This window comes from Pleurodeles waltl, chromosome 5 (genome assembly GCF_031143425.1).
Source record: "Pleurodeles waltl isolate 20211129_DDA chromosome 5, aPleWal1.hap1.20221129, whole genome shotgun sequence".
NCBI lineage: Eukaryota > Metazoa > Chordata > Amphibia > Caudata > Salamandridae > Pleurodeles > Pleurodeles waltl.
The window spans coordinates 1,093,696,135-1,093,717,572 of record NC_090444.1 but is presented as its reverse complement, the minus strand read 5'-3'; the positions used below and the strand labels follow the sequence as shown (position 1 = coordinate 1,093,717,572).

The 21,438-nt window shown below is 41.2% G+C and overlaps 1 protein-coding gene across 2 annotated transcripts in view; it reads left to right on the top strand.

The window, feature by feature from the left end:
• The first annotated feature begins 2,444 nt into the window (after positions 1–2,444).
• Positions 2,445–21,438, top strand: part of TMEM242 (transmembrane protein 242) — a 76,487-nt gene continuing 57,493 nt past the window's right edge. For both annotated transcript variants that reach the window (XM_069235299.1, XM_069235300.1), the window contains exon 1: positions 2,445–2,643. In XM_069235299.1, coding sequence (XP_069091400.1) covers positions 2,538–2,643 — 106 coding nt within the window. In that variant the 5' untranslated portion in view covers positions 2,445–2,537. The remainder of the gene's footprint in view (positions 2,644–21,438) is intronic.

Here is a 21,438-nt window from a genome sequence, read left to right as displayed (position 1 = left end):
TGGGTCCACACTTGTCACGCCATCCTGGATTGCCTGAGTTTCTAGTTTTCAGCAGGGTCTAGTTTTGGTAGGTTTGTCTGGGTGGAAGCTGGGCTAGAGCCCAAATTCTGCTGCACCCACTTTGTAAAAATGTCTTGATTTTGCTGGGTGAAATGAAATATCTCCAGTTTATATTTTTGGGGTATATTGTATTGCAGACACTAGGCCCAAACACGAGTGTGCTAGTGCTCTTACCAGGAGACGCGAGAGCACTGAACAGTAGAACATTTGTTATTACCAATTCTATTTCTCTGTATTTTTGGCTTCCGAATGTAAGCCAGTGTGCAAGAGAAAACACAATTTGCTAAATTTCCTGAGTCATCTGATAGTATGAGTAACCTTCATTTCAGAGGTGGCAAATAACTGCTGAATCTAACCCAGTGTCTTGTGCACATTTCAGAAATGCATAGGTTGTCTTTTTGCCTAATCACTGCGAGGGGCAGCTCAGTTGTTGGGTCAGGTCTGGATATTATGTGTTTTTGGAGAACCTACAAATCCTACGTATCCTCATGGCCAGAAGAGTCTGTTGGATGTAATGGTATATTGCTTTTGTAAATCACCCACTGTGACATGAAGTTGCAGATGAAAATGTTGTCACAAATTGCGGATTTTCCTACTCATTTTTATAATTGTTGTATTTCAACAATTAGTTTATTTGGGGAAACATTGAGGGATCTACACAAATGACTTCTTGTTGAATTCAGAATGTTGTCTACTTTTAAGAATGTGTAGCTTTCTGGGATCACCCTTCACACCTGTTTCTAACACAAACTGCAAGTAGGCTGAACCACAAAAATTATAAAAAATGGATTACTGCTTAGAAAAATGCAAAACCTCTGGTAATTTTTAATAAAAGTCTGCTTATGCTTGGAAGATGGTGATCCTAACACAACAGCCCTTTATTTGATACCAATTTTAGAAACAATTATCATATGCTTCTGAGGGAGCCCAGGGCCCCATCTTTTTGTCTGAGGGCCGATAAATCTTTTCCTCTTTGTTCCGAGGGGCAAAGCGATAATTTATCAAATCATTAAAATCGATTACAGTATAACTCAACAGTCACACATTAAACTTCAGAGTCTAAATTAAAGTTTCAAAGGGCTTTATTACAGACCTGAAGCCAAAGTTCCATAGGTGAGTCTCAGAACCATAGTAAAGAGATATAAAATCATCAATGGAGAGCTAAGGGTTGCACAATATTAAATCGAAGAAACATTTAAAAGACCAAAACTTCTATAGCAACAATGCAGAAAATCAGGAAAAGTACTCGATGTCTGGATTCTAAAATCATGTTCTCTTGTCTAACCACTGAATCTAGCTCTTAAACTACTGAAATTCAAATGAACATCTGAGAAAGGTTAGCAAACAGAACTTCAGTACAAGATTCTGTCTAAGGGAGGTTTGTGGCATAACGCCACATAGCAAATATGAGGTATGTACCTCAAAAGGTCCGCTCTGAGCATGGGGCAGAGAGAGTCTGAATCCCTCGCCCGCTAAACTACTCTTAAAACTTCATGACAAAACTCTCACCTGAAAAACAAAACTGTAAAGCAATTATGATTAGCAATTTGGTCTCCCAAAGCCTTCGACTCCCGCCCTTGATACAACCTCACATTCAGGAATCTCAAAAGCTATAGCTGCCAGTACCAGAATACTCCTTTCGTATGGTAGCGTTGACTCAGACCCTCTTATCTCTGTTGGTGCACAACAACCTCCTTGTTAACTTCAGCACCTGCAGCTTGGGAAAAACAAGCTTCACATTGAAGATTAGAACATACAAAAAGAATGTGGCCTTCACTCTGACCAACTAAAATGAACACAAATATACTTTTAGTTCAAATATATTTAAATAAATGTCTAACTCGTTGGCTATATATAAAATGAATGTAAAAAATAACATTTCTAAAATACTACAACATTGACAGTCTTGCAAGCGAGTATTAAGGTGGCTTGCACAAAAGCTAACTTTCAGTGTGAACTTTTAGTACTATTTTTCAGTGTACCACCTTTAACAATTCGTTGAACACATTACATAAGGAAAATAACCACCCCTCCATCTTCACGTTTTAGGATGCATAATGGTGCAACCACGTTATGCTCCTTCACTTTCTTGCACAGCACGTTTCCCCTATTGCCGCCTCATAAAGCAAAATGCACCTTAAGAATCCCCAGGGCGTTGATAAAAATAAGACACATTTGGTGTGGATACCGCTGTCGAAACAAATGTATGAAGTTTTAAACACGATCTATCCCCTTTCATCCAAAAAACAGCTTGCCAAGAGGGGGTACAAATTCCTAGCAGTTAAGAGGTTAACGAAACCAGACAGATCTACATGGGAACGTATATGGCCGCGCCCTATTATCAGTATAAACACGCCCCGTTCCGCATCTGCGCAGAGTGCAGAGCTAGCCTAATAACACGCCTGTGTGCTCATGCCATGTTTGTTGTGTGTGCTGCTGACAGGGCGGGATTTCCGTGGTAGCCTCCCCCTGGCTCCATGGGCTGGGCAGCGGGTATGGAGTCTGCTGAGCCGCAGGGAGATGCAGCAGCGTCAGCAACAGCGCACCCCGATAAAACTAAGGACAAGCTGCTGCTCGTGAAAGGTAAAAAGCACGAGTAAAGGCCAATAAGGAAGAGCAAGATGTTCAGTTGTGCAGTGTAACTTCCTGTGTGGACACAGTGCGACTCGGGTAGGAACAGTGGTTAGCTAACACTGGCTGCCTAAAGCTTACGTCCAATGCTTCGCTCCATATGGGTTTCCTCTTCCGGTTTCACCCGAGCTGTAGCGCTGAGTAGTTCACGCCATTTTTGTGCAGGTCTTGTGCAAACTGGGCTTCTTTACCTTCACCCAAACAGCATATTTCAAAGGCGCTCGCTCTTGTTAATCCAAAAACGCCAGTTTGGTCGTCGGTTAGCGAGTACAAGGTGTTTCTGTGTAAGGTTCAAGATAAGCAGTACATGTAAGAAAGAGCACAAGCCACAAGGAGAGACTGGCAGGGAGAAAGCGGTATCCCCCCTTCACAGAATCACGGTACTGGACTGTGCATATTAGCAAACGAATTAACACCCACACTGATCAGATGGCCACATTTTAACTTTCTAAAGTTGAACGAGTGTTTAGTGATGTTTGATGGGGAAAAAACGCTACAAACGTGTTAGTTATTACATCCTGGTTTTTGAATCATTCAGCACTAAAGCATGGCCAACAGCTCATCTTCAAGGTTAACACGTTCACCTTCAAACCTCTTCACCGGAGTCTAGTAGGCATGACCTTGATAGTGACTGTGCAGCAGAAAAGCTCTGAATACCGCAGATGCCGGAGCTTGCTAACTAAAGTTAAAGTTGTGTCTTAATGCACAATTGCGGTGCATTGTGCGGACGAGGAGAGGACATTGGACATTTCTAGGGCCTTCTCTATTTCTGATTTACGTGTTAAGAAAAGCCATGATTTCCGTTTATGTAACGTACCCCTGATTCACATACATCGTAATGTATGTAAATGCATGTTACTTAAATATACACTCACTCTTCTGCTTAAGCAGTCCGCTTGTAGTGTTAACCTCACTTACTTCAGTAGACGGATGGACCATCCCACGAGTATGCTGCACTTGTTTGCGAACACACATATGTAGTGACCCAACTGTGCAGAATTAAGTGACCTAACTAGTTAACGGAAGTAAATTACATTTATTGTGAGCTTGAGTGGTGACACTGCCAGTGCTACATACGGCCTATTGGGGGTGGAATACAGATGCGTTCTTGGCAACACGAGAGTAGTTTGATGGACTCTGAATGGACTGGTTACATTGTTGCACGATTGGCCAGATAGATGACTAGGAATCTTTTCAGGCCAATACATTTTGAGAATTGAGAGAGAAGATAAAAATGTGGCCAAGAGATACAGACTCGGGAGTGTATCTCATTACCTAACCTACCCCCGTAACTACTGTATGACAAGTCAGCTTTTTTGTGTGTATTATGTTCTCTTACTCTGCAAAATTTCGACATACTTGAGTATGCATGCATCCACCTGAAAGTGTTGGGAATAAGTCAAATAGGTGAAAATGAATCCCTTTCGTGGTTTAACAGGTCTTTTTCTACCCATTCTGTAAATCTGCCCTCAACAATTTGACCAAGATAGCATTTGTTCACTGTTACTCTTTTAATAGGCTGAAGGAAGTGCTCTCTGTGTGACTCATACACCAGTGCCTTTGTGTTCCCAGAGCTACCAACAAATAATATGTTATTAAAAAACGTACATAACATATATCACACCACAAGGTCTTTTGTACTAAGACAAAATAAAATATAAGACTGGGAAGGCGAGGGATCACTTGAGTAGATCTTACCTTGGTGAGATTAAGCAAAAATTGTAGAAAAGACAAAAGATCTGTTCCAGATTTTGTGCTGTTATCAGATGCCTGCAGAACTAGGCAATAATAAATCCGTCTCTGTTGTTCACAGAATAGAAGCAGTATGTTTGTATCTCAAATTAATTTGTTAAGCTTTTGTAGGACAGGATTAATTTTATATAGTGGTACCTTCCTATCTATATCAACTTTGACACTATTGTACCTTGGCTAACTATTGATATATGTTTGAGCTGATAAAACTGTCAGCCTGATTGGTAAAGTTAAACTATATCTTCCAGTTGCTTTAAGCACACTGGAAATGTGAGGATAAGTTGTGATTCTTACATAGATGTTAAAAAGTACAATACATGTGATATAGCTATGTAAAAGGTCCAGTAGGTATAAAACATTGTGGGTCATGCACCAAAATAAGTTCTTTTATGTCAAGAAATATCGAACCATACAGGTATGCAGAGGTGGGAAACATTGCTTCCTTTAACTTCTAGAAATATTTTTAAACCCACCAAACCTGTACAATTTCTCCATATTTTTAAGAATTTGGGTGAAAAATCCTGCAATTACTGTTTTTGTTTCAAGTGGAAGAAAACCTGGAAAAGTCACATTTCAGCAGAAGCAATATCTCACCAAAATGATTTTGAGAGACAATTTAGCTGTCAAAACTTTTTCTTTGGAAACTGCCTACTGGCAAATTCATACGAAATCTACAGCACTTTTAACATCTGTGCTTCCTTCTTCCTCTTCTTCCTCTTCTTCCTCTTCTTCCTCTTCTTCCTCTTCTTCCTCTTCTTCCTCTTCTTCCTCTTCTTCCTCTTCTTTTCTTCTTTTCTTCTTTTCTTTTTTTTTTTTTTAATTGCTTAGGGATCTTCGCAATCATCTGTTTTTTTTTTTTTTTAAAACAGATCATTGAATTTTCCAACTTTAATGGATAGTCTAATAAATATTAAGTATCTTCGAGGGGAAACCTCGAAAACAGTTCAGGGATTGTCAGTATTGGTATGCATTAGAAAAACGTTGGTTTAAGCGGTATTTGTCACACCTGATATGCTGGATACTTACGCAAAGGCATGAGGCCCATTCCAAACATTACTATTATCAGTTCTTAAGCACCGTGCAAAATAATCAGAGCCCAGCCTAAATATTATTTTGTAGCAAAAAGACAGGGTAGGCCTGATAATTGTGGGTACCCCGGGCAATTATAGTACAATAGAAGTGGCTCATTCAGGGTAGAGACAGTAGTTCACTATATAGTACTATTTTGACATAGGAAGGGCCCAGTAGTTGGACCGCAGGTATAATAAAAGAAACATACACGAAAAGTTGTAAGTAGAGACAGAAACAATAAATGGTTAAACATAATTTAAATCATAACAAAACAATTATTATGTCAAATCTTCAGCACAGAATTTTGAAAACGTGATGTTGTGCAGCAGCACATTGCTCTTGTGAGTCAAGTTAACCTCAGGTGCCAAAATTTCGACTTTCTAGTAATATGGACTGTTCAAGTTACTACATTACTGATGGCTAATATCTATTGAAGATGCACCTGTATTGTGGCCTATGAGATCACATACGCTGGACAGTCTGTTGCTCATTTTTAAGTGAATTGTTTTTACCTATGCCTCTTGCTTCTTACCCTTACAAGAGCACAACGTTACTTTTTCTAAACCTGTGCTAAAAATGTAAAGTGATTTTTGTAATAAATGAATGTATGATGGAACAACGAACCCTGGAACCACACATGCCTAAACAACGCGGTTGAAACAATGACCACGTTGTTACCACAAATGTCTTTACCACGCATGCCTAAACAACTATTTTTCCTTATAAAGGTATGCCAAGCATGTGTGGGACGGCATGCGTGGTTCCAGCATGTGACCCCCCCCCCAACTTGCCCTAACACCCAGAAGTACCACACCCCTAAAACTAAAACAAGCCAGACCCCCCTGCTACTAAAAGTACTATGCCCCTAAAAATTAAGACAACCCTGACCACCCACCCGCACCTAAAACTAAAACTACTCCCCCCCCCCTTAAAAACTAAGACAACTCTGACCACCCCACCCCTAAAAACATAACTTAGCAGACCCCCCACCCTATCCCTAAAACAAACCTACCCATCCACCCACTCTGACCCTTAAAAAGCAGAACTACCCTGACCCAGCCCCACTTACCTGTCAGTGCCCTTTCCCGCTGCTGACGCCCTTTTTCTGTGCCTTACCACGCATGTGCATTGTTCAGCACATGCGTGGTTAACAGAAAAACAAATTTGTTGTTCATGCAAGCGTTGTTCGGCTTGCGTTGTTCACGACTTTGTTGTTCCGGATTTGTGATTCCGGATGTTTCCCGTAATAAACAATTGTATTTTTTTCTGTCTGGTGGCTTAGCTACAGCTTTTTCGTGTACGTTGTTGTTCCTATCAGTATGCCCAAGCTGCTGGGCCCTTTATTGATTACATCTCTAATCATTATTTTGGGTTTCTCCATAAGTCTCTTTGGTCTGTATTGTCAAAAGGCGTAGTTTTATAGCTGAATCGAAGGAATGACAGGTGTAATGCCTACTGGCGCCTGTACTGTATTTTAAGGATACTGGTCTGCAGTTTATTTTTCAACAATAGAGCCAATGAAACATAGTAAGGATAACCATGGTGAATTTAAGCGAATTACATTTTTATAGTAGATTTCCACAAGTATTGACCACACTGAGCAGATCAAATGCTTTTCTGTTACTTCAATAAACTTAAGGGACAGATTTTTGTTATGCAGGCTCCATCCGCCTGTTTGAAAGTTTGAGGGCTTGTAGAAAGCTTTTGACCTGGGATAAAACCTACTTGATCTTCACCAATAAGGAAGTTAATTACCATTGGGATTCGAATTTATAGCATTTTCACAAAATCTGTACATACGTTGGGACATGAACATTTTAATTTGCACCTTTTGGTAGGTGTTGGAAATATAATCTAAACTCCTTTTGTAAAAAACACATTTTTCTGTTTCTAGGAGATCTCACTAGTTGAAACTGAGTTGCTTTTTAGGATCAGCAGCAGTTGATAATCTAAAACTGTATGGCTAGATAAGCAGGTGTTGTGCATGGTTGTGAATGTCAAGAAAACTATTCTTCTCAGTGTTGGAGCTAATAGGGGAACTAAAGGTCACCCCGCTGGCTTGCTCACTTGTTTCAAGGCCTCCCATACCTGGAGCCCTGTGCGATTAGGAGATTGGCTTGCTTTTCACAATCGAAATGCAATTAGTTCATTTGCTCAAACAGCGTACTGAGTGGCTCAAATGAATTGTTTGCATTTCATATGTAAAGTGCATTACAATTCTTGTTGCTTGACATGATTGAAGGGGCCGAGACAAAGGAACAAAACAAGAGGGCAGATTTATCAAGACTTTGCATCACCACAAAGGCACGCAGGATGAAGTAAAGTCAGACAATGTGGTGATTGGGAGTTTACTTTCCTGCGCCAAACTCTTTTTATCACTGGAAAGTGGGCTTTTTTTATAGCGCAAATATCGCTATTCTATGCTTTGTGCTACATTGCACCAATGGTTCTGTCAGTGGTTCTTGGGTATTTCAGTTCTACCGCTCATAGTTTTTGACACACAGCAAGATCTGCAAAAAATATCAGACCTGGTGTTATAAGCAGTGATTTAATAAGACACTGTCTGACATTGTAAATATGTATATATATATTTCACAAAAGATCAGTTAACGTAGCAACACAGTTAGCCGTCAAATTATACTTAAATATGAACCACAAGTAATAATATGGCACATTCCGTTCTCCCTAGAATGTTGAGACACTTGGAATCACCGGGAGCTTGGGGTAGAATGTTGAAGTGGGTTTCTGTGAGTGGATTGTGAGGAGTTGAAAAATAAACATCTTTCCAGCTGAACTCTTGAGTCGTCTGTAGTTATTACAGATTAATTTAATTGGCGACAAGGGTGGGATGCGCCTAATTTACAAGTAATGGACTGCGCAGGGGCAGTGTAACTCCTCACCCCTGTATCAGTTAATTAACCACTCTTTCGCCTGGGTGATGGTGCCAAGTGACGTTCATTGTGAGCAGACCATTGTGAGCAGATTATATCCCTCCATCAGCAATCAAGTTGGGGTGAGTCTGAGATTGTTCCCCATCATTAACTCGGGAGGTGTATCAGTATCGAGTGCAGGAGGTGCGTCGTCAAGACTGTGAACTGAAAGTGAAGTGGAGGAGAATTAGCGCAGCGTTTTGGAAAGCAGTTCATTTTTGCCGAGTTAAGGAGTGAAAGGGAGGCATGTGGAAGCGTTCCCTGATCTGCGCTAAACAGGTGTTCTTGATGGAATTTGGCGTCTTACCTGTGAGAAGATAAGTTCTCGCATACGCGGTGGTTGAGCCGGTGCACCTCGGGTGTTTTGGAGACTCTCGTGTGCGAGGGAGGTTCAGCGACAGAGCGGTGAACCGTGGCGCCGTCATCAGTCGTGGCGCTGTCATTTGGAGGCACTGCTGACAGCCGAACGGCATTTCTGGGTGACTGGAGACAGACTGAAGACGTGCTCTTGACGCGCTTGTGGCGTTGGGAAATACGGCAGGATATTGGAGACGCACTCGTAAAGCGCTCATAGCGCGTCAGGAAACATGGCAGGAAATCGTCGGAGCAGCGCGATTTGAGGGCGTCATCTGAGGGCAGTCCCTAGCGATTAACCCCAGAGCAACGCTCTGATTTTAAATTGCATGACAGCAACCATTCTCATTACAGCAGGAACTTAAGGAGGTGAAAAGGAAAAAAAAAAAAAACTGCAAGTTGACATTATTGTATGCATTGCAAAAGGACAAATTATTGTCATATGCTATAATATTGTAGAATTTCACATTCTTGGTGTTCTGATGATTTCTTAACTCTTTATAAAGGACATATGTGTTTTATATTGTGACAAGTGTGCGGTTAAGAAATTTCTAATTGTGTGGCAATGTTAATGGTAAACACAAAATAGGTGATAAGTATGAACACATTGGTCATAATATTTAAGGGTGCAATCCCAGTAAACAGATTACACTGTGTATACCTTGTACGAATAGGAGAATTTGGGGGAATATGGCTGCAGCCAGTATGAATCAACCTCCTCCCTTCCTGAATGATACAGGTGAACCAAGCCTATTATGGAAGGACTGGAGAAGATTATTTGAGTCCTACTTAATAGCGATTGGTGGAGAAAGTTTTTCCCCGCTAAGGAAGCAGCACATTTTGCTACACAATTTAGGGGTACATGGGCGCAAAGTTTATGACAATTTAACAGATTTTGAGGAGGAGGAAGATGAGGATGAAGAACTTGATGCGTATGACAAAACTCTTAAAAAGTTAGAAGGACATTTTGGTGTGAAAGTAAATATCGTGTTAGAAAGGCACAAGTTTTTCAGTAGAATCCAAGGGAGGGAAGAGAGAGTATCAAGTTACATAGCTTGTTTAAGAGGTCTGGCTGCGACCTGTGATTTTGGACTCTTGGAAGACTCGCTCATTAGAGACCAACTAGTGAGATGTAAAGTTCAGGAAAGACTATTAACTACAAGCCCTTCCTTGAAGGAAGCTATAGAAATAGCAAAAAGCATTGAACAAACGACAGAATGTATAAAGGCCTTTAAAAACTCGTCTATTAAAGAGGACATAATGGAAGTGAAACATACATTCAACCAAGATGATAGGGAACAAAATGAGGAGCAAAAGGTTCATGAAATCACTAATAAGAAAGGTGTTATGGGGAATGCTAAGAATAGGTGTTTCAGGTGCGGTAGTGTGAAACCTTTGGCCAACAGTTCCGAGTGCTCAGCTCGGAATTGCATATGCAGGAAGTGCGGTAATTAGGGGCACTATGCAAGAGTTTGTAGGGGAGAGAGAAATGAGAATTATGGTAGGAAAATGGTACATAAGGTGGAAGAGACCCAAGATAAGCACAACAAATGTGTACTGCAAGTGGTAGAGAATGACATAAGCACGAAGTCTAAGTACCCATCATGTGTAATAGATCTCGATGGAGAACAAATAAAAATGTACGCGGATTCTTGTTCACCATACACATTTATAAATTTTGACACTTATGTGAGCAAATTTAAAGATAAAGGGTATGAGTTGCAACCGGCGGACATTAGTCCGGGAGGATACAATAGTGATCCGATACCATTAAAAGGTATGAGGTCTATGCAGATAACCTTCAAGGGTAGATCGACTAGGGCCAAAGTGTACTTCACCAGCAAAGGCTCAAATATTTTAGGATGGGAACACCAACGTGATCTAGGGATACGTTTAGACCCTAACAGAAAAGATCCAGTCTGGTTAGTAAGAAATCCAGAGAATGATCATTTTGTATGCAATGAATTCCCTAACCTTTTTGAAGATAAATTGGGCAAATTAATAAATTATCAGCACAAAATCATACTTAAAGATGGTGCAGTTCCCGTTGTACATAGGGCTAGACCAGTACCACTAATGATGAGAGAGCCTTTAAAACAAGAATTAAATCGGTTAGAACAGCTAGGAATCATCGAACCAATTGACAGTGCATTATGGGTTGCTCCAATCGTGATCACCAAGAAATCAAGTGGTCAGGGTTTGCGTGTGTGTATTGATCTCAGAGACTTGAACGCAAATATTTGGATAGAGAGGTTCCCGCTGCCTAAAATAAATGAAATGCTAAGCACAATGGGTCCAGCAATTTTTTTTAGTGTACTTGATCTTTCTTCAGCGTATCATCAAGTGGAGCTTCATCCATCATCACGCTCCCTCACTTCTTTTATTACCCCGTTCGGAGCCTACCAATATCGCAGGATGCCCTTTGGGTTGGCTTCGGCGGCAGCAGTATTTCAACGCATCATGCAAAATATTTTGAGAGATATGGAACACGTGTTGTGTTTCCAAGATGATGTGTTGATTTATGGGAACTGCAAGTCTGAGCATGACAATACTCTAAGGAGCATTCTGCAAGCTTTAGATAAGGCTGGCATGACAATTAAGAAAGACAAATGTCGATTTGGGTTGTCATCAGTAGAATACCTGGGTCATATTATATCAGAGGAGGGAATCAAGCCTAAAAACAGTCTGGTAAAAGCAGTAAAAGAAGCCTTAGCCCCCTCTAACAAACAGGAACTCAGATCCTTCTTAGGCCTTGCAGAGTACATGGCGAAATTTGTAAAGAACTTTGCAATGATTACCACTCCTTTGAGATCACTTTTGAGGAAAAACATTCAATTCGATTGGAATCAGGAATGTCAACAAGCATTCGAAGATATAAAAGAAGCCATAATTAATTCCCCTCATCTGGGAAAATTTGATCCTAAACTAAAGACGTATGTATCGACAGATGCCAGTGGGCAAGGGTTAGGAGCCATGATATGTCAGAAGACCAATGGCCAAGAGAGAATTGTAGCCTTTGCATCAAAAGCATTAAATGATGCAGAAAAGAAATACTCCACCATCGAGAGGGAAACATTAGCTTGTTTCTGGGCAATCACACATTTTAAATTCTTTTTATGGGGTCTACCATTTATAATCAAAACTGACCACAAACCCCTAATTAACGTATTCACCACACAAGGCAGGGAACGTGCTACCCCACGTATAGCCAAATGGCTATTGGGTCTGGAAGGATATAATTTTAGCGTGGAGTATGTACCAGGAGACAAAAAGAATGTAGACGATTTTTTTTTTGTCCAGATCCACGGGAGATAATGAAATAGAGGAGCAGGTAGAGGATCAGGAAGAGGCAGAATCCATATTGTGGGTCGATCTAACTTGTCTTACTAAGAAGGAATGGATTGAAGAAACTGAAAAAGATCAAATTTTGCAATTAATAAAAAGCAAAATTATAAATGGTTGGCCGGATAGGGCAAAGGATGTAGAGGAACCTTTAAGAGATTACTGGAATGTCAGATTTGAAATTCATTTATCAAATGATCTAATTATGAGAGGTGAAAGAATAATACCTCCTAGTGCATTGAGGACCAAGCTAGTCGAACTGGCACATGAGGGACATTTGGGGCGTAGCCTCACAAAAAATAAATTACGGGCCTTATACTGGTTCCCCCAGATGGACAACGAAGTTGAGAGAGTCATGAAGGACTGCTGGTCATGTGCGACAAGCGACAAAACCCATGTGACACGCAGAGCTCCACTGTCTCCAGTAGAAATTCCTTTAAAACCATGGGATAAACTGGGTCTGGACATCTTGGGTCCTACGAATCAATTGGGGAACAAAGGGCAGTATGTATTTGTATTAGTGGACTACCACTCACACTGGACTATGTACAAAATAGTGAATCAAATAACCACAAGTGAAACCATCAAATTCCTGACAGAAGCTTTCATGAGAGAGGGAATTCCAAGCACTTTGGTGACGGACAATGGGGTTCAGTTCACGTCGGATAACATGAAAGAGTTCCTTAAGAATTGGGAAGTGCATCATTTCAGAGCGGCATTATACAATCCAAAAGCTAACGGGTTAGTAGAAAGAATGAATAGAGTAATAAAGGAGTGTACTCAAAGAGCCAAAAGGTCAGGTGTTCCTGGGGATCGTGCACTAAATGAGATGCTCTGGTCATATCATAACACGCCAAATTTGGTCACGGGCTTGACACCATTTCAATCGTTGAAGGGCAGACAACCCGGTACCTAATTGAATCCCAATTGGCTAAAGGGTGGAGAACAAGTACAGGAACAAAGGAATGTATCAGTAGAGGATTTCAAGCGTAACCAGAATAGGTATGTGGAATGGCACAACAGGAAATTCGGAACCAAGAACAAACAATGGTGTGTAGGCCAATGGGTAAGAATCCGACTTCCCAGACATAGTTCCAGCGATGGAAGCAAATTTTCGGATCCCATTAAAATAAAAGAAGTATATCGGAATGTTGTTAAATTACAGAATGGTAAGGTATGGAGCATGGATCGAATCATGCCTTGCTATGAAGGAGAAAACTGGCCTATAAACGAGACTGGGACATTGAACAATGATGAACAAGTTCCAACTACTTCAGGTAGGAGAACAAGTGCACGTGACCTTAGTGTTCCAAGATGGCAGAGAGACTATGTTTTCTTTCTGTGAGGGAAGGAGATATGTGTTATAAGCAGTGATTTAATAAGACACTGTCTGACATTGTAAATATGTATATATATATTTCACAAAAGATCAGTTAACGTAGCAACACAGTTAGCCGTCAAATTATACTTAAATATGAACCACAAGTAATAATATGGCACATTCCGTTCTCCCTAGAATGTTGAGACACTTGGAATCACCGGGAGCTTGGGGTAGAATGTTGAAGTGGGTTTCTGTGAGTGGATTGTGAGGAGTTGAAGAATAAACATCTTTCTAGCTGAACTCTTGAGTCGTCTGTAGTTATTACACCTGGCTTTGTGCGAAAGAATAACTGATTTTTGGAGGAGGCATAAAACAGGAGAAACGTTTTTATTTGTCCTTCGATTTCACACACTGCTTGTGAGCTGCACTGTACAACACACACCCATTGTGTGAAATGTTAAGGGGAGAAGTCTAACCATGTATTTGATACTGGAGGATTATCTTGTCCAAAAGTGATGCTAGACATCAGGCACATACTTTGCACCAAAGTGAAAAGTAATGCCATGACAGTAGGTCAGCCAGTTTGTGCATCACTGCAGGGGAAGGGAGCAGCAGCATGCCACGTTTATTAAATATGGATCTGGACTGCTTTCTCCCCTAGGGCATCTTAGCGCAGCAACGTAGGTTGCGCAGTTGATACAATAATAGATGGCGGTAAGGGCCAGTAGATTTATGTGATTTTGTTTTTTGTGGCAACAGTGCCTACAGCATAACAAATGACTTACTGGGTTTGAAACATAATTTGCATATTCTACAAAAGCTGTTTCTAGCTAATATGGATGAAAATAATATTGCCAGAGAATGATGACACAATAACTTCGCTGTTTAATTTGCCCCTCCTGCTGCTTAATAATAATGTAGTAAGTCTGATAATAGTAAACCACAGCAGATTTGGTTTGGGGGCTGTTCGTTATTCGGCTGTTGGTTGACTGGGGTGTAAACATTATTCAGACAGCAACCACAATCCTAGTCAGAGTAAGTGTCAGGCAAACCCTAAATTAACCTTTGCTCAACCTCTGGTAGCTTGACATAGAGCAATCAGGCTTAACTTAGAGGCAGTATGAAATATATTTGTGCAACACTACAAACAGTGAAAACACCACAGAAAATAAATCCTCGCCAGTTTAGAAAAAGAGACTAAGATTAATAAATAAATCAAGACCAAAACAACACAAATCCCGTAAGTAGATCTAGAGTTTCACATTTTTAAAGAATAAACTGTAAAATAATGCTTAAATGCAAGAAGCGCCAATGGGGATATATGGTTGCGGCGGACCGGGACAAAGTAAAATAATCAGGCTTACTGTGATGGAGAGCAGGCTGGCTACAGGAACCCAAGAGAGGCCAGGTGAACCAAAGTACCTTAAGTCCTGGATGTGGAGTGTTGCAGTGGTTCCAGATAATGTAGTAGAGGTGATGTGTGGGTTCTGTTTCTTGCAAAATCGATGATCCATCTGTTCCGAAATGTGATGAGGCTGCGGTGTGAGTTACTTCGCCATTGAGGATACAGGCACCATAGCTTGTGATGTGAAGACCGATGTTGAGGCTGCATTGTGCTGTGGAGGTGATGCGTCAGTTCCGATGAGCGCAGAGGCTGTGATGCAGAGTTCCTCCATGGTTGTCAAAGCTGCCATCGATGGAGATTTGAGGACTTTATGCTGGTGAGAAAACGCAGCAGTAGCAGTTCCAAAGGCGATGCACCAGTTCTGTTCCATGCAACAGCAACAATGCAATGATTCTGCTCCAGCAGCAGAGAATGCGTTCGTTCTGCTGGAGCAAGCCATCTTAGGCCCACTTCCAAGTGTCCCGGACTAAGGTGGCACCACTTGGCAGAGCAGAGTCGCTGGCAGCAGAGTCCGTGTTCAAGAGCAGTTGGAAGTCTTTTATGTCCCTGAGACTTCAGATCAGGAGGCCGGCCAACAAACTAGCCCCTGGAGTCATTTTGGGCTCAAGTGATTCATGTCCAGTCCTTCTTACCCAGGCAAGAAAACAGACAGCATGACAGCACAGCAAGGCAGGAGTCCAGCAAAGTAGCAGTCCAGGAGAGTGGCAGTCCTTCAGCAGCACAGTAGTTCTTCATCCTGGCAGAATGCCCTCAGGTCCAGAAGTGTACTGGTTTGGTAGGGTCGGAAGTCCAGTTCTTATGTCCAGTGGTGCCTCTGATGTGGGGGGGTGGGGAGACTTCAAAGAGAGGTCCTTAAAGTTCACAGTCTCTCTCTGCCCTGGCTCCACACTCACTAGAGGGGGGATATGCAGCACTTTGTGTGGGGGCAGGACATAGCCTATTCAGGTGTCAGGCTAAGTCCTGCTCCTCCCTCCCATCCTCCCACAATGACCTATCAAGTCACACCTAAGCTTTCATTGTGTATGTGTGTATGGCTGTTTTATTTTTTTGGGGGGTACACAAAGCCCATATGTCACCCACTGTAGATAAGATATCAAAGACAGGCAGTAGGCACCAAATTGAAAAAGTAAGAAAATGGCAATTTACTAAAAGTAGCATTTTCAAAATTGCAATTTAGAATCTGACTTCACCACAGTTGTGATTTTTAAATTGTGATTCCAAAGACACCATACTCAAAAAGTTTATCTCTTCCAGATTGTGAATTACACTTAGAAGATGCACTTACATAATGTTATGCTATGGAAGAAATAAGGCATTGCTGTTGTGAAAAAAATGATTTGGAGAGTTTTTCACTACCAGGACACGTAAACCTTAAAAATACGGCCCATCTTTTAAGTGCATTGCACCCTGCCTTCTGGGTTATTGAGGGCCTGCCTTAGAGGTGACGTATATGTATAAAAAGGGAAGGTTTGGGACTGGCATAAGGGTGATTTTTGCCAGGTCGAAAATACAGTATAAAACGGCACAGACAGACTCTGCAGTAGCATGCCTGAGACATGGTTAAAGAGTTACTTAATTGGGGGGCACAATCATTGCCCACAAGTAGCATTTAATTTACAGGTCTGGGCATGTGTAGTATAAGTAAAATATGCCAGTTGGGGCTAAGCCAATGTTACCATGTTTCGGGGAGAGAGTACAAGCTCTTTAGCACTGGTTAAGTGCATAGAGTCCTAAAGTCTGCAAAAACAAGGTCAGAAATGTAGAGGAACTATGCAAAAGATTAAGGGGCAAGACCACCCTAAGGCTGTCGGGTCTAACATGGGTTGTCAATATGATAATTTCCATATTTCACAGGGAACTATGAAATATTTTCCCACATTTTATAGTTTGTGTGTACGCAAATAATTTCTTTAAGTTGGGAAAAGATCTAGACTGCTGCTCTTTGAGGAAACTTTCTCTCCCTCTGGCACCTAAAAAAAACTACCTCAGTCACTGAATCGCTCTAATTAAAGACCCACTGCTGACATCTCTCACCTGGAGGACGTAAGTTTGAATCCTAGCAGAGCCAAGTCACTTTTATCTTTCTTGGGTCAGTAAATTGAGGACCATCACTTTGTGCATAGGTCACACCTGTCATTTACAGTGCTTAGAGATGGCATCTGGTGTAGTTTTAAATTGTTTATGACAATATTTGTTTATATTATTATTATTGGTAGTAATAATAATACCTATTTTATTATTAGGTTTGCTTTTCAGGTAGTTGTTCACAAGAAGGGAGAACATACTTATTTCACCTCTGTTACAGTAGAATGGAACACAATGTGCATGCCATGAGCTTTTGCAAAGGAAAGAAAGACAAACCCTAGGTATTAACACACCTGAGGTACATAACCGTTGAAGAAAATCGACCCTTAAACTATATATACACAAAGTACCTAATGTGCATTTAATGTCATTAAAACTTTATTTTAACATCATATGGTTATCATTCTGTCCGTGTATCTATCTATTGCCTTTCTGTGGGTGGACACTGGAGACTTTGTAGTATCAGGGTATCACCTGCTGGTGCTATTTTGTTGTATACATAGCACTTTTTCTTCCCCTTCTGGAGCACTTTTTGCACAAAGGGGGTCAACAATAGTATTTGGCATCTAATGCGCTATTGCAGAGCATAGATGATGGTACTGTATTTGCATATGTAATTTAGTGGGCAGGAGTTTCTGAATTAGTTAACTGCTCTGTGAGTTGTTTGGAATTATATTGTTGCTCGCTGCACTTTTTAGCTATGCAGTTTTTTTATTGTCTCTAAAATGTGCTAATTGTTTTTATCATATTGGTTGTATTTTGCTTTTTTTATTTTTTATCGTAAGGCTTGTAGCTGAAACAGTAAATAAAGAAATATTGTGGGTCCATGAGTGTGATAAGGTGCAAAAAATAAGAAGTTGGGGGAGGAAAAGAGGGCTGAGGTAAAAATTCATTATATCCTCGACGAGTCAGGTGCCATGGATAATTGCCCATGTGGGTAAAGATCCAGATCAAGACAAAATGTAACCATGGCAAATTCCGGGAAAAGTGTTGCTGAATTATGCAAAAGTGATCTGATGACTCCCAGTTTGTGGTGGCCAGTGGGAGCTGTGCCGTTGCCAACAGCCTAGCAGCATCTGGGGCTGAATGAGTACCCGAGAATACAGAAAAGTTAGTTAAAACAGGGCCCAAAAAAGCAAAACGTGAAGAAGATGCTCCTTGTGCTGGCCATACTGAGGGAAGAGCGTGACTGGAGCCAGTAATGCTAGGCTGAGGATTATAACAGGAAATAAAATAAGGAATTGTGATGTGTACAAAATTATCTAAAACTAAAGCATATTAACTATCAGTATTGCCTGGCCTGACTAAAACCAGTAATGCATGGCACAGTCTGTGAGCTGTGGAATATATAATGCGAGATCTGAATACTATTCCAATTTTCAACCAGTGTAACCTTGTCTTATCCTCCATTGAGATATCTTTACTCAGTCGGGAGCTGTCTTTTTTTTTTATTCCAATTATTTAAAAAAATTGGATTAAATGCATGTTTCCATGACAGTCTTAAACCCAGGTTTGACACTCCCCATCTACTTCCACTATTCCCCAAGGTCCTTAATTTTGAAAAAGTGTTTTTGCGCTATATAAATGCCAGTTTGTCCCCCATATAATATTTCTGAACTGAATATGAAGAACTACTTAAGATCACACAAGAAATTGTGCTGAAAACTGCTCATAATTTGGGGGGGGTGTTGTTCCATAGGACACTGATCAATATATGATATTTTGAGACAACATGTGATTTAGTAAGGCCCACAGACACTTCTCACAGATTTTCTTGAATGGCTGCATGACCAGCCATGTGACCATACAGGAATGCATGCTTATTAAAGATTGCATGGGGTCTGTTGTAGGGTCGGGAATCAAAGAACGACACAGCTCTGTTTGGCAGATAATATGAGCATTTATGAATAATGGCCAGGAGGGTAGCACAGCTCTGTGACTGACACCACACTCAACTTTGTCAGTTCAAACAGCCCTTTTTATATGTTCACGACACCTTGAATGCATCTCATCGATTGTCATGCGTTTTTGATTTAAGCGCCTGCTTGGTACATTGTGTCTCTACCTACGTTAGCATGAAGCCACGTTTCTCGTGAGAAAGCATCTAATTACGCATTTACAGAAAAGCAAAGGTTACACATCTGTCATGGGCACATTTGTTAATAAACCGCAATGTCTTTTATCTCACGTTCTGAAGGTTATCAGTACTTTCTCCTTTGACTAACTCCAGACTTGGAACCATGTCTGTCTGGCCTCCCTCGCACATCTGCTGGCCCTTCAAGCATCAAAGCTTATCGTGTGCCCTTTCTAAAACCACTGTGGTGTGTCCTTCCCTTGTGAACGTGGATTGGAATGTGCGCCCTCCCTGTGTGTATGTTATCAAGTTATGACTTAAGCTATCATTGGCCTTCTACTTGCAGCTGCACTATGAATAAATGTTTCTGCTTGTCCTTGTCTTGCTTCCTGTACTGAGCTCTCTATTTGGATGCCATGAGCATTATGGGCCTGTATTCTTCTCTGATCATGTACGACTCTGCACATCTTCCTCCTAATTCATGCATTAGCAAAAGTGGGCCTTCTCTTTTTTCTATATTTTCAGTAACATTTCAACTACTTCTTCACCTTCCCTGCCACATACATTCATTAGTGTATATATGTTGTCCTCGTCCTCCTGCACTTTCCTGGCTACCCTAATAGTGAACATCCCACCCAACTTCTGGCTAACCCTCTTGCAGAATCCTACCACTATTTGAAAGATACAAAACATCAATAAGATCACCACAAGTATCGGGAATAACCCCTTAACCAGTCCTGACAACCAGGATGGCATCCATACAAACCACCCTGAATACCATTTGTCGGGGGCACCCCCCCTCCCCTCGTCTGCCATCTTCTTCCGTAGGTTATGTAGAGTCTGTATGGCCTCCATTATTGTTCCATTTCCTGCATCATTGGCTGGCACGTATGTGCAACAGGCAGGTCCGAATTTGGCACAAACCCCACCCTCCATGGCCGTCATCAAGTCTAGCACATACCTATGTTGCATAAGCATCACCCTCACAGCCCGCATCTCTTCCTTGACTGCATTGAACCCATCTTCAGTTGTGTTAATGGTCTTCATCAGTTCCCATCGGGGTATTTGCCTTTGCTTGGACAAATGGGAAGATGCTTCCGAAGAACAACTGGGCATCATTAAACAACCTGTGCTCTCGTGGAACATCTCCCCAGGTTGTAGTACCCATATAATCTGCATATCTCTTCTTCCGCTGGTGCAGTAAGGCCGTTGGACGGCTCATGGGGTGGTCATTTAACTTTGAGATGTCCACCCCTGGAATCACCAGGGATGGGGTGTGCACAGTAACTAAGTAACAAAGACCTCTCCATCCGGAAGGAAGTCGTGAGTACAGCCATTCTCCGCATTGCCAGTAGTAGTCCATCAGACTGGAGGTACCCCATTGCATGTCAGCATTGTACTTTGTGGTGATGCAATTGATGTTTCTCCCTACCGGGACTGTTCCATTCCCTCTGAAACATAAAAAGAAAACAATTGGTGTTCTACCTGCTCGAAGAGTGGATGACATTTCTACCCAAGTTAATCTAGATATGTTTTCATCCCATATAGCCTGACACTTCTGCTGTGTGCTATTGTCACTCTGATTTCCCATCCATAAAGAGAGAGCTCTACATCTAAATGTTGCACCATGGTACCACTGACCATGGACGTATACTGATCCATTTACTCGAAAATATGGCCTCTCCTGACAATCTTGGGGCATAGGTGTGGCTGAATAGTTTTTTACAGAAAAGTGTGGATCGTGATATTCCCAGGAATCCCTGTTCTAATGTTCTATTTTTCAATTTTTTGCTCTTGTACCTCATTACCCCTGTCTCAGCCATTGTTTCTAACTTCACTATTAACTCATTGCGATCTGTCAGGACGTTTGTTATATCGGCTAACTCCTTCTCATATTGTGTGGTGTTTACTAGAAACGCTTCCTGCGTTCTCTGTAAGGGTTGCATTCGTGCTCTCATTCTGCAAAGATACAAATGTAATAAACATTGAGTAATATTTGGCGATACCTCTTTTGACGAGTGCAGCCTGTCTGTGTCACTAGCATGTGGAATCAGGAAACAAACAAAAGGCGATTCATTAGTGGTCTGCATGCCTATCTCTGTCATGTGCTAATACCATATGTTGTCTAGTAAATGAACATGAATATTATGGGATACATTTTCATACTTCTAATACTTCTCTCTACAAGCGCTTAGTATACTGACACATTGCCATGCGTGGGCTAAAATACCATTGAAATGTAATTGCTAGCATAGCAAAACATGAACAGAAAAACAAAATCGAAATACATACCGTAACTGTCCACCAGCAATGTCGAATAGGAGCTCCGCTGGCCTCCTTAGGAAGGACCTGCCCTTCGTCTTTTTCTTTGCCCTCCTATAAAAGTTCCTGTGAAGATGGTGATGTGTGACAT